The sequence below is a fragment of the Nyctereutes procyonoides genome, unplaced genomic scaffold, assembly GCF_905146905.1.
Source record: "Nyctereutes procyonoides isolate TBG_1078 unplaced genomic scaffold, NYPRO_anot_genome, whole genome shotgun sequence".
NCBI classification, from domain to species: domain Eukaryota; kingdom Metazoa; phylum Chordata; class Mammalia; order Carnivora; family Canidae; genus Nyctereutes; species Nyctereutes procyonoides.
The window spans coordinates 15,827,277-15,839,791 of NW_026575141.1; the positions used below are offsets into that span (position 1 = coordinate 15,827,277).

Consider the following 12,515-nt stretch of genomic DNA (forward strand, 5'->3'; position numbering starts at 1 on the left):
ATGCAGTGCCCACTGAAGTGAGCCGGGGATTGGAAATGTCTATCAGTTTCAGCCCTCTCTGTAATCAAAAGATGGCACATACCACGGTTATGCTGACCTCTTCTATTTAACCTGGGTCTTTGCCCTCAAGGGGCTCAGAGTCACAGTCAGGTCCTATCTGGATTAGGATGCCCTCTAACATTTCGTAGGATGCTACGGACCTAGAAAAACACTCAAGAGTAGAAAATTCTATATTCTCTATACACTTCCAAGCCAATGTTTGGATCCCCTGAAACTTTATTTCTCCTGAACTCCCCACCAGGCCTTGGATGTCATTGGATGCCAGTCTCTCATAGTGTCTGTCTCCTGAAAACCAAAGAACCAAAGGGCAAGCAGAGGAAAGAGATGGTTGGTAGAATGGTCCTACTGTCTCTAATAGCAATAAACATCTTGAAAAAGCTTTGCATGGGCTGTATTTTCTCAGCACAGAAGAGCAGGGGCAAAATCCTTGAGCCTGGTCTGTCTTCCCTGAGTCCAGGAAGGAGAAAATTAGGTAGTGACATTAGAAAAAGAAGCGGCCAGTTTAATCTCCAGGACATAGGAATGAAGAAAAAAAAAAAGTTGTGGGAATATGCTCAGGATAGAGACATGTCCTAGGGGACTGTCTGGGAGGAAGCCTGTCCCCACAGTTATCCTGATGGCTTAGAGATGGGAAGTGGGTGGAGAGAAGGATAAATCCTTAGCCTAACGTGGAAATGTGTGAGAATCTCAGGTTGGAAATCTTAATACCTTATATGTCATATAGAAATATTGTTAGAGATGGTGGCTAAGCTCTATCATTGCTCTACTTCAACTGAGCAATTGGATAACTTTAGAAATAATTCAAAATCTTATTTAAGAATATTGTTTCTCTGAGAAAATCTAATTTACTTGCCAAATAACGGACTGATAAAATGAGCTTTTGGAATTGCTATTTAGTCCAGAGTTGTATACTATGATGGATTGGATCATTTTTCAGCACATATCCTCCTTCTTCCCATCCCTGCCTTCACAGGAGGAGTATTCCTTCCTCTATTAGAGTTGGCCTTGGCCACAGAACTTGCTTTGGTCAATGGAATGTGAGGAGAAGCAGCAGGGTGCCTCTTCCAAGCCTCTGCCAGGCCATGGGGCCATTGTGTTTATGCTTGCCCTTCTAGGGGCATCCACCTTCTATTGTGAGAAAAACATGCTCCAGGGAGCCAAAGTCCCTCTTGTTCTGGGTCCCAGAATGAGACACATGCAGAACACTTGTACTTGACCTATAGGCTGCAGGGAAGCTGTCTCTGCCAATCTGCAGAGCCATGAGCAAGAAATAAATGCTTACTGATGTATGCTAGTGAGACTTTTGGGTTTGTAATGTAGCAAAAATAGCCTAATCCAAGGAATACACCCTCCCCTCTCCAATATGTACCCTAGGCTCTGAAAACAGCAGAAAATTCTCAAACTTTTTTCAGCAAGAGCATTACATTTGGAATAAGTACTCAGCTTCTCAAGTTGACCAGAATGAAGGGGATAAAACTTACAAAGATGGGTAGGTTTCAGTTGCTAAAAATAATTTTCCCCCTGAACTGTCTTATTATTGTGCACTACTTGTATGTACGTGTAAGAGCATTTATAAATGTCAGTGTAGATATCTGCACATACATGGCTGAGGCATTATAGTGTCAGCCTTTTCTTTGAGATAAAACAAAGGACAATTCTTGAAGTGCTCAACCATTTAAGTGATGTTTCTTAAATAAAACAACTTTCTAAAATACCTTTCACTTTTCATCCTTCCTAAATAATTTGGAATAGAGGCGACAAGTACTGCTGGGGTTTCAGATGCCTGGCTGGGACCGCACAGCTCTCTTTCTTTTGTTTTTTAGTTCTATCTTGTGTACCTCTAGCAGGAAATAGTGAGAACTTGAAGGGGGTTCTGAGCTTTGAGGTGTTGGGGTGTCTTTTCCTTGAATGCCCATGGATTATTATGCTTTAATTTTCTTCCTCCAATCCTGATGTCTCTGGGTCTGCTTCTTATTCCTTTCCTTTGGTTTTTCTAATCTCTTTCTTGTCCACTCTCTTCCTTCTCTTCCTGGTAGTTTCTTTGTTTCCTTTCCTTCTTTGTTTCTTGCTCCTTCTCTAGTTTAGCGCTACTCTGTGGTCTGACTTTGTTTTTTTTTTTTTTTTTTTATTTAATTTTTTTTTTTTTTTTTTTTTTTTTTTTATTTATGATAGGCACACAGTGAGAGAGAGAGAGAGAGGCAGAGACACAGGCAGAGGGAGAAGCAGGCTCCATGCACCGGGAGCCCGACGTGGGATTCGATCCCGGGTCTCCAGGATCGCGCCCTGGGCCAAAGGCAGGCGCTAAACCACTGCGCCACCCAGGGATCCCTGTGGTCTGACTTTGAAGGCCATCACCACTAGTGGAAGACACTGAATGAGCAAGGGGTGTTGTCTGCAATCTTTTCATTTTTAGCTCCTCTTGGTGATTTCTACTGATGTTGGATCTAGGAGGTACTTTGAATTGTCTTTGGGTGTCCCAGTGGCTGTAGGAGTGGGATGCTTCACTATGAAAACTGTCATTGTGACTGCCTGTCCAGAATCTTCTTCTAAGAGAAGCATTCCATTCAACGCTCTTGCTGAAAAGGAAAGCTGATGGTGGCCCTATTTTCATGAACATATCATCCCTCCCGTCTCCCAGCATAGCTGACTGGACCAGGAATGGTGACCAGGCCTGGGACAGCAACTCATCACAGCTTGGCAAGAAGGTGAGGTAGATCAGCCACATTCTTCCTTTTAGGAATCTAATGTAGAAGATGCTAATAGAGCAAATGTTAGCAGTGGGGGTTGGAGCTGAGAGGATCCAAGAGTTAGCTGCAGTTCTGATAGTCAAGGGGCCAGCCAAAATTAAGGGGAGCAGATAGTACTACTGAAAAGAAGCACTGAAGGGGAGAGGAAAGCAGAGCTGGCTGGGCTCTATAAGAGCACAAGCAGGGGGAGCGGAAGGCAGAGGGAGAGGGAGAAGCAGGTTTCCCGGTGAGCAGGGAGCCAGACACGGGGCTCAATCCCAGGACCCTGGGATCATAACCTGAGCTGAAGGCAGATGCTCAACCAACTGAGCCATCTAGGCACTCCCTAAAGTATAATATTTCTACAAAAAACCCACAGACTCTTAGGTCTCTATCTGAAATTTAGAATACATTGACAAAATGGGAGCACTTTCTTGGCTAGATAGCAAAAGCTGTTGGTCAGTAGTTAAAGGATATACTCGTTACTCATTGGGTTCTGAACACCAGGAGTAGCTCAATACGTACACTCCTCTATCTATTGTTCTGTCCTCTAAGTGTAGGGAATGATGTATAAGGCCAAGTATTACTAGTGTCAATCTCAGAATACAAGTCCTTATTTTCAGTGAGGTATTTTATATATGCATGGCACATTCAATACTTATTGGAAGCATATGTCTAGATGAATTGAGATGCTTCAAAGGCTGCATTCAAATGAACATTTAAAAGATGGCAGATTGAAAGTGTGTGGATCAGATCCTTTCTCTGTGTAAAAGAAACGAAGACATTCTAGAATCAAAAGCCACCAACTGCTGCAGGTGTGGAAATGAAAGCTGCAGAGAGATTATGGCCTTTTGCCCCGTGTGGTTGTGGCACATGATGCTGAACCTGATGCTGTGCCTACCACCCAGCAGACCACCCAGTGGACAGGTCATGTCTTTCATCAGCACCATATGAACAACTTTGTACCACATGAACTTACCAAAAGGAGGTCTTTGCCTTGTTCATCAATGTCTGTCACAAACTTCTCAATCGGTTGAGGAGATTTTGAGTGGAAAGCCTGCCTGGGTAGGGCGACATCTCTAGGCCAGTCCTCTTCACCTGGGAGTCCAATTACGCTACAAAAGAACCATGTGTGAACATACGCATTAGCTGCTATGCTGAAGCTATTTTCCCACCAAAATCCGGATGATGGTGAAGTCTAGGAGGCAGGGGACACAGAGCCAAGGGAGCTCCTCGCTTGTATGATCGGCAGGACGCTCATCTCCGTCCTACTGCAATATAGTGAACACAGGCTAGAGGACGATCTCACAGAGTTGTAAAATTCACTGGGAAGACCTAAGAGATCACTCTGGTGGCAGATACTAAATGTATGAGATGATGCAGAAATAGGAAATATTATATTACTAGTAAGTCCTAACATACTGACAGAATAGGACCTATATATTCCAAGGAGGCCCACATGGGCATATATTTTCCTTTGTGCCCAAGAGTGCTTTTTGTGTTCTGATTTAACACTCTCATAGTCACATGTTTTTATGATGCTCATCTAGCATGATTCATTAACACATAAATCTGGTTGCACTTTTGGTTAAAGAATAATTCCCCAAACAGTAACTACATACATTAGAATCAGACCAAAAAAGAGGCTAAAAGGTATTTTAATCTGCAGCAAATGGTTTTATAATTTATCAAATCAAATTAATTTATATATATTTTATATTACAAAACTTTTTTTTTACTTTAAAATATTTTATTTATTTTAGAGATAGAGGGTGAGCAAGTGGCAGGGGAACAAAGGGAGAGGGCAAGCAGACTCTATGCTGAGCACAGAGCCGGACGCACAGACCTGAGCGTCCTGAGATCATGTCCTGAGCAGAAATCTAAAGCTGCCAGATGATTAACTGACCCACCCAAGCACGCTACAAAACTGTCTTAGGGTATTCCAAAGTCAGCAAACAATAAATACAGTATCATTTAGGTTTCCCCTAATTATTCTGGGATCAGAAACGTGGAGAGAGGATCAAGTGATACAGAAACAGCACAGGCATTGTGTGCCAACTATATTCAAATACAAAACATAAATTAAAAAAAAAAAACAACAGTGCAGGCTTTGGAAAAGACAGACCTGGGTTCAAATTCTGCACCTACCACTTACTGGTAGGTAAGGACAAATTACTTAACTTCTGTGAGCCTCAGTGTCTTTATTTATTTAACAATCATGATTTACAGTGATAATTCATTATCATATGAGGAAAATAATGTTATTAATCTAAAATGCACAGGCAATGCATCATTACCACACTAAAAATATGAACTGTGTCCTATTGGTGTGTGACTTGAGGTTCTTCAGAAATATTAATAGGTCAGTGGCTTTCCACAACTTAGACACTCTGGAAATTAAAAAAAAAAAGATTTTCTTTCTTTTCTCTTTCTTTCTTTTCTTTTCTTTCTTTCTTTCTTTCTTTCTTTCTTTCTTTCTTTCTTTCTTTCTTTCTTTTTCTTTCTTTCTTTTCTTCTTTCTTCTTTTCCTTCCTTCCCTTCCTTCCTTCCTTCCTTCCTTCCTTCCTTCCTTCCTTCCTTCCTTCCTTCCTTCCTTGTCTGTCTCTCCCTTCCTTCCTTCGCTTCCTTCCCTCCCTCCCTCCTTTCTTCTTCTTCTTTCTTCTTCTTCTTCTTCTTCTTCTTCTTCTTCTTCTTCTTTTCTTCTTTTCTTCTTCGAGAGGGCTCACTTGCACAGGAGGTTGGGGTTGGAGGAGAGATAAGCAGACTCTGTACTCAGCACGGAGCCTGATGGTAGGGGGCAGGGGGCAAGCCCATGACCCTGAGATCATGACTCAATGGAAACCAAGAGTGGACTGCTCAATGGACCGAATCACCCAGGTGTCCCTACACTATGGAAATACTATTTAAAGTTTATAGAGGGATGCCTGGGTGGCTCAGTGGTTGAGCATCGGCCTTCAGCTCAGGTCACAATCCTGGATCCTGGGATTGAGTCCCATACTGGGCTCCTCACAGGGAGCTTTCTTCTCCCTCTGCCTATGTCTCTGCCTCTCTGTGTGTCTCTCATGCATAAATAAATAAAATCTTAAAAAAAAAGTTTATGTATAGATAGTAAGTAGGTTTGAACAGGGGAAATCAGAGGATGCAAGAACTTGTATCTCACTTATAGACTCTGATTAACTCCAAACTAAAATGTTTTAATTTAGTGGACAGAATATAATGGCTATTTAAATTGACTAGACGTTTTTTTCTTTTTAAGATTTTATTTTGAAGTCATCCTACACCCAATGTGGGGCTCGAACTTACAACCCTGAGAACAAGTCATATGTTCTACCAACTGAGCCAGTCAGGTGGCCCCTGACCAAAATTCTTTTTTTAAAGATTTTAATTTTTGGGATCCCTGGGTGGCACAGCGGTTTGGCGCCTGCCTTTGGCCCAGGGCGCGATCCTGGAGACCCGGGATCGAATCCCATGTCGGGCTCCCGGTGCATGGAGCCTGCTTCTCCCTCTGCCTGTGTCTCTGCCTCTCTCTCTCTCTCTCTGTGACTATCGTAAATAAATAAAAAAAAAGATTTTAATTTTTTACTCATGAGAGACAGAGAGAGAGAGAGAGAGAGAGAGAGAGAGAGAAAGAGAGAGAGGTGGAGACACAGGCAGAGGGAGAAGCAGGGTCTATATAGGGACCTGATGCAGGACTTGATCCCAGGACCCCAGGACCACGCCCTGGGCTGAAGGCAGGTGAGAAACTGCTGAGCCACCCAGGGATCCCCCCAAATATTTCAATTACAGTTAGAAATGGTGCCAGCCTGCATTAGGGTCTTCTCCTTGGCCTGCACTCATTGGGACAAAGGTTGAGAAAATGTGTTCTCCTGAATGGATTTCCAGGTGTCAGAAGATGTGGTGAGGAATGTCACAGGTTCTCTGTAAGGCTTTGTTCCCCCTTTGCTTCCCTCAACAGAGCCCAGGTCCCACACTTCCCCTGGGAAGAACAGACACCTGGATCATAATTGCACCTGTCAATGGGTGTCTGGGGAAAGACACTGAAATCCTACATCTGTTGGACATGCTAGGAGAGCCGTGTTGTTGAGGCAAAGAAAGGCAGATTCATGGACATATTTACCAGAACAAGTGAGAGGAAATGACAACTTGGGCAATATACAAATTTGCTTAATAAAGCGAGATTTAGAATAAGAATAAAAAGAAAAAAGATACCACTATTAATTATTAAGACATAAATGTATATGCTTGGAAAGAATGGGATAGGCAGAAGAAGAAAAAGAGAATGCTTATGAAAGAACTTTAATAATTTCCTTCATTTTTAGCTTCTTAGCCACTTTTATATCATTTTTTGCATATCATCACTAGTCATCTAGAAATCAATTATAAAAACAGTAATAATTTCAAATATTTTAAAACATCTTTCTTAGAATATATTTATATTGAAATAAATCTGGTGATATGGGTAGCTGAACGCCAAAAGCAAAAAAGAGTATCTGTGTGTATATGTATGTGTGGTGTATAATTATACATATATGTGTACGTAGCTACCTATATAAATAACTTTCAAAAGTATTTTAAAATCTATCACCTCCTCTGATTCCATAATGATCTCATGAGATGTGTAGGTCAGTTGTTACTTCCTTTTTTATAGGCGTAGAAACGAAGGGATGAGGAGTGAAATCAACTGCCAAAGTCACACACAATGAGTTCAGCCACAGAGAGCGAACCCAGCTCTCCTTTATTCCAAATCCAATATTTTGTTTCCATTTAACTATGACTCTGTTTTGAAAAATGCTCTAAAATGTCACGAGCTAAATGCATTCAGTTTCATTTTCAAAGTACTTGCTGTTCTTTGAAAGTATAAATCTTTCTAAATACAGAAACGTTTCTCCCCATAAGAGAATGTGAATATGGCTTTCCTAACAACCCCCCCAACCCCCCCCAAAATTTCACTTTAATATCCAGTATGAACTTTTATGGCCCATATATGAGTCTTGTGAAACTCTGATACATTAAAAAGTGCTTACATCAAGTTTCAGTATTTGGACAGCTGAATATAAGCCTTAAAAGTTGACACTTGTAAAGACTGATGGCACAAAATAGACTGATGGCACAAAATCTATAAATGGCAGTAGGGACAGAAATCATTTTTCAAGTACTTTAGAAATGACACTAGGGTGCAGCATTGGCCCTTTTCTTTGTGCCAAAGTAACAAATGCAAAGTAAACAGAACATAATTTCAGTGTAACAAGGCCAGAAACCAAGAAGTGAATTCTAAAGGCATAAAACATATAGAACTTTAGGGCTTCTTTTGTGCTGGCAACCTGGGGTATCAGGCCTTTGCCAAAAGTAGAACTGGTTTTCCCTTGGAAGCAAGTCAAACATGTTTGCCAGAGGTTCTTTTGGGTCCATCTCACCGGCTTCAGATACTGAGGGGCACTAACAACGTTAACAAGTTTGCAGATCCCGGGTGGACAGAGTGCCCAGGTGACATCAACAGGGAAAAGGTGGTGATGGGTTTCAAGGGCTGGCAAGCTGTCTTCAGCCAAGATCACTATTCCTTCTAACATAGTCACTGGTATGTCTGACTGTCCCAGTTACTGCTTCAACAAGGTTTTCACTGCACACAGATTATATTCAACAGTAACGGGGAAGAACAGATGGGGGTTCATCATTGTATGAACAAAGAAGTTGACACCTAGGAGCAAGAAAACAGGAGTTTTGTCCTGAATCTGTCCATCTTCTGGAGAAGGGGGAGGAGGGGGAGGAGGAAGAAGAGGAGGAGGAGTGGCAGTCTCAGCAGCTGCCCTGGACCAGGGAAGGCCCCACACAATAAAACCAGCAAATATTTTTCAGGCCTTGAAGCCACGGGGTTCTGATTCCACGGTGGTACTAACAAGTTTAGTAGACAGCTTTCCAGTCACTTAAAGAACAAATTCAGGTTCCCGGTTTATTTCAACCGTCTTCAGTATTCATGCTTGAGTAGATAGTATCAATAAATTAATTATTTTCTTTAGGGGTAGTTTTCACCAGTTTGACGGACTGAAAATAACATAAAAATCACTGGGATTTTTATAAAATGTTACAGACCAATGATGAGGGCTATTTTTGGTTCTAGAACTCCCACTTTTTTCTTACTTCACTCCAATTCTGATGGGGCTTGGCAAATGCATCATGTATCCCAAGAGTATGCCATTCTTTATGCACTGTGAGAGGAAAAGCCCCGTCTCAACATTCTAGAAACATGAAAGCATATATATGCCCACAGGCACAAACATGTAGGTATGAATGCAACTCTGCAAATCATCAACAAGATAAGTGACGACAATTAGAACCAAAGAATTTGAGCGCAAGAAAGGAGATCTTACAATTTACGTCTGAAGCTTCATGACTCAGGAGAAGTTAAGGAACAAAAAAGTTAAGTGATTAATGATGAATTATAATCATAGCTGCCATTTTTTTTTTTCATAGCTGCCATTCTTAAAGCATTCAGGCACTGTGTAAGTACTTTACGGGCGTTTTAAATGACTTTCTCAAGATTGCAAAGTTATGTAGCAACAGACATACAATGAGGGGCTAGGATTCTCATTTCTTACTTCTAGTGCTCCAAAGAAAAATGGGTAGTGTAGCATACCATCCAAAACAAAACAATGCAAAACCAATCTAGATGACTCAGTGGGGATAGTCAATGGGAACAGGAAGCCCAGTGGGCAAGGATGGGTTACCAGGCAACCAAACGCCCCACCTCTGATGGTGGATGCATGTGAAATGGCCCCAAGCAGACAACACATCTGAATTACAGAATTGGAGCTCAGCCAAGTGGAGAAGGAGGATCAGTTAAAAGAGCCACATGAGCAACACACAAGCTTCCAGAGCAGACCGGTTACGCCACACGCCATGATGGGCTCTGCATAAAACAGCAGGTCTGCCATGGCCCCACTCACCATACACATAATAATAACACTGAGGCAGCAGCATGGGGGAGGAAAGACAAAAGATAAACATTTTACATGAATGTCAGAGGAAAGGCACTGCAGATGTTTTAATGCTATGAATGCCAACGTGAAATTACAATTACTACTTACTCCAAGATTTTTCCAAGTTGATCGACATCTGAACTTCCACGAAAAAGAGGCCTACAAGAATAAAAAGATACATATTAAATAGGGAATATTCTCAGGTTACATTTCAATCATATTGGTCATTACCATTGTTTACAGGAAGCAAAACATTCTTGAAGGGTGAGACATCTTTCCTCTGGTCAATGAAAATTTTCCTTGCGTTTGACTTCACGGGAAGGATCCCTCCTAGGTAACTGCTGGTATCTGGCTCTCATGTCCTATCATCATTCTGGGTATCCTATTCACGCTCACTGCATATACAGGCCCTAGTTTCAAAGTTCCACCTAACTTTGTGATAGGGTGGAATGCTTCACTGCCCTTGTCTGAACTGAGGGGTGCGTGGGCTTCTTTGAAACTGTTCTTGATCAGATTCTTCTCTGAGCACCTTTCCCTCATCTCTCTGCTATCACAGGACTTCCTGCGGGCTCTCCGTCTTCCCATGGGTCCTGATGCTTCAGCGGCATACCTCTGGATCTATTTTTCTGATTTTATCACTTTCCCTTCTTACAATATTAGCCATCATTATGGGCTTCAGAGTTGATTATGAACACACAGCCTCTCAGTGTGTACACTGAGCATTTAACTGGCAATTAAATGAGCTCACTTGGTGACATTGTTGGCATTTTCCCAAGTGGATCAATACTCCTCAAGGGCACGAACTTCTCCAGTTTGCTCCTGATTTTTGTCATAGTGCTTTACCTGAACAGATGCTCGGTCAATAAATATTTAATATATTCCTATGGCACACATGTATAGGTTTCCTAACCCCTTAATCAATGACTGGCAAACATATTTTTCAACAATAATGTGCCTTAGAAAATATTTATAGCCTACTACCAGGGATCATATTTTTATAATGCTATATATCAGTTATAAATATTATGCATCTATTTTAGAAAAGCCAAAAATGGAATCCTAACAGCTATTATTTCTAGAACCCTAATGTTGAATGTGACATAATGCCATGTGCTCCCCAAACATTATCTCATTTAATTCTCACAAAAATTTCAGGTGAAAGGTAGTATTATTATTACTATTTTCTCATGAGCAAATAGGATTGGAGAGGTTTCATGACTTACTTAAGGACAAATAACAAAATGCAGACTTAAAATTCAAACAAAGTCTGCCTTGCTCCAAAACCTATCTGCTTCATTACTAAATTGTAATACTTTTTTTTTTTTTTTTTTGGTTACTAATGTTCTCTACATTCATAGATGGTCCCTACAGCTGAGCCTCTAGGGTGAAATGGCACAGAGACAGTGTGAAGAGCCCTTTATAGAGAACCCGTGTTTTCACAAGCAGGTGCCTATGGGATTCTGTACTTAAGACTGCTTTGCATATGTCCAAGGTGTCTTTAAATTCTTGCCCTGCTTTAACAAAGAACAAAGCAATTCACCAGACTGACTGAAGTTCTCTATTCTTTCCATAAACTTATTGTCTGATGGCTCTTCTAATTTTTTTTAATTGTTTTTGTTTAAAGATTTTATTTTTAAGGAATCTCTATACCCAACATGGGGCTTGAACTTACAACCCTGAGATCAAGAGTCGTACACTCTACTGACTGAACCAGCTAGGTGTCCCTTAATGAAGTTTTATTATTTTTTATTTTATTTTATTTTTATTTTTTAAAGATTTTTTATTTATTCATGTGAGACACAGAGAAAGAGAGAGAGAGGCAGAGACACAGGCAGAGGGAAAAGTGGGTCCATGCAGGGAGCCCGATGCGGGACTCGATCCCGGGGCTCCAGGATCACGTCCTGGGCCGAAGGCAGGCACCAAACCACTGAGTCACCCAGGGATCCCCCATGAAGTTTTAAATTTTAATTCCAGTATTGTTGATATACAGTGTTAGGCCCTTCTAGATTTTTACATTCCTCCCCCAGTGCAATTTTTTTACAACTGTTTTGGTCACATCTTAATTGATACACCATTTTTTTTCCTTTCCAAAGTACAGAACTTGGGTTGCACAGAAAAGAAAGAGCACTTTTCGAACTCATTTTTCCTTAATGTTAAAAGCATGAAATTATATAACGAAGTATATCCAGCATTATGAGGTTTGGACAGACGCAAATCACCCATCTTTGTTTAGCAGGTATCTCAGATGGCTCGAGTGATGGGCATGTCAGGTCAGCAAGCACAGAGGGAACAGAGGGATCATGTTTAATCTGATGAGCTGGTTAAGCAGCTTTGTAAATATGCCAAGCCCCTCACCCTTCATGAAGAAGACTGGTATCCACAGTGAAATTATCTGAGGATCATGGAGCAGTTTAAAATCAACTGGCCATGGCCATGGGAAACAAATAAAGCGGACTGACTTGAGTGGATGTTGTTCCCAGGCAGAAGCAGGAGACCATCTCTCTCTCCTGAGGTGGACACTGAGACCAGGGCCTGAGGAGGCTCAGCTGCAGCAGCAGCTCACACCCCTCACTGGTTTGGTTTTCAGCTACCTTTTTGTTTTTCTCCCTTGGCAATATTGTAACTTTTTTTTTTTTTTTTTTTTTTTTGCTAGCTCCACAGTGCGTTTAAGCAAGGGCTTGGATATTTTATCTTATGTTTGCTGCATGTTGTAGCAGAGGGCTTTTAAATCATGCAGTCTACCATACTGCCAGAA

The 12,515-nt window shown here is 41.3% G+C and overlaps 1 protein-coding gene across 4 annotated transcripts in view; it reads right to left on the minus strand.

Moving 5' to 3' along the window:
- Positions 1 to 12,515, minus strand: part of CDK6 (cyclin dependent kinase 6) — a 247,730-nt gene that overhangs the window by 12,126 nt on the left and 223,089 nt on the right. For all 4 annotated transcript variants that reach the window (XM_055307291.1, XM_055307293.1, XM_055307292.1 and 1 more), the window contains exons 6-7: positions 9,869 to 9,919; positions 3,766 to 3,901 (exon numbers count right to left, since the gene is read on the minus strand). In XM_055307291.1, coding sequence (XP_055163266.1) covers positions 3,766 to 3,901; positions 9,869 to 9,919 — 187 coding nt within the window. The remainder of the gene's footprint in view (positions 1 to 3,765; positions 3,902 to 9,868; positions 9,920 to 12,515) is intronic.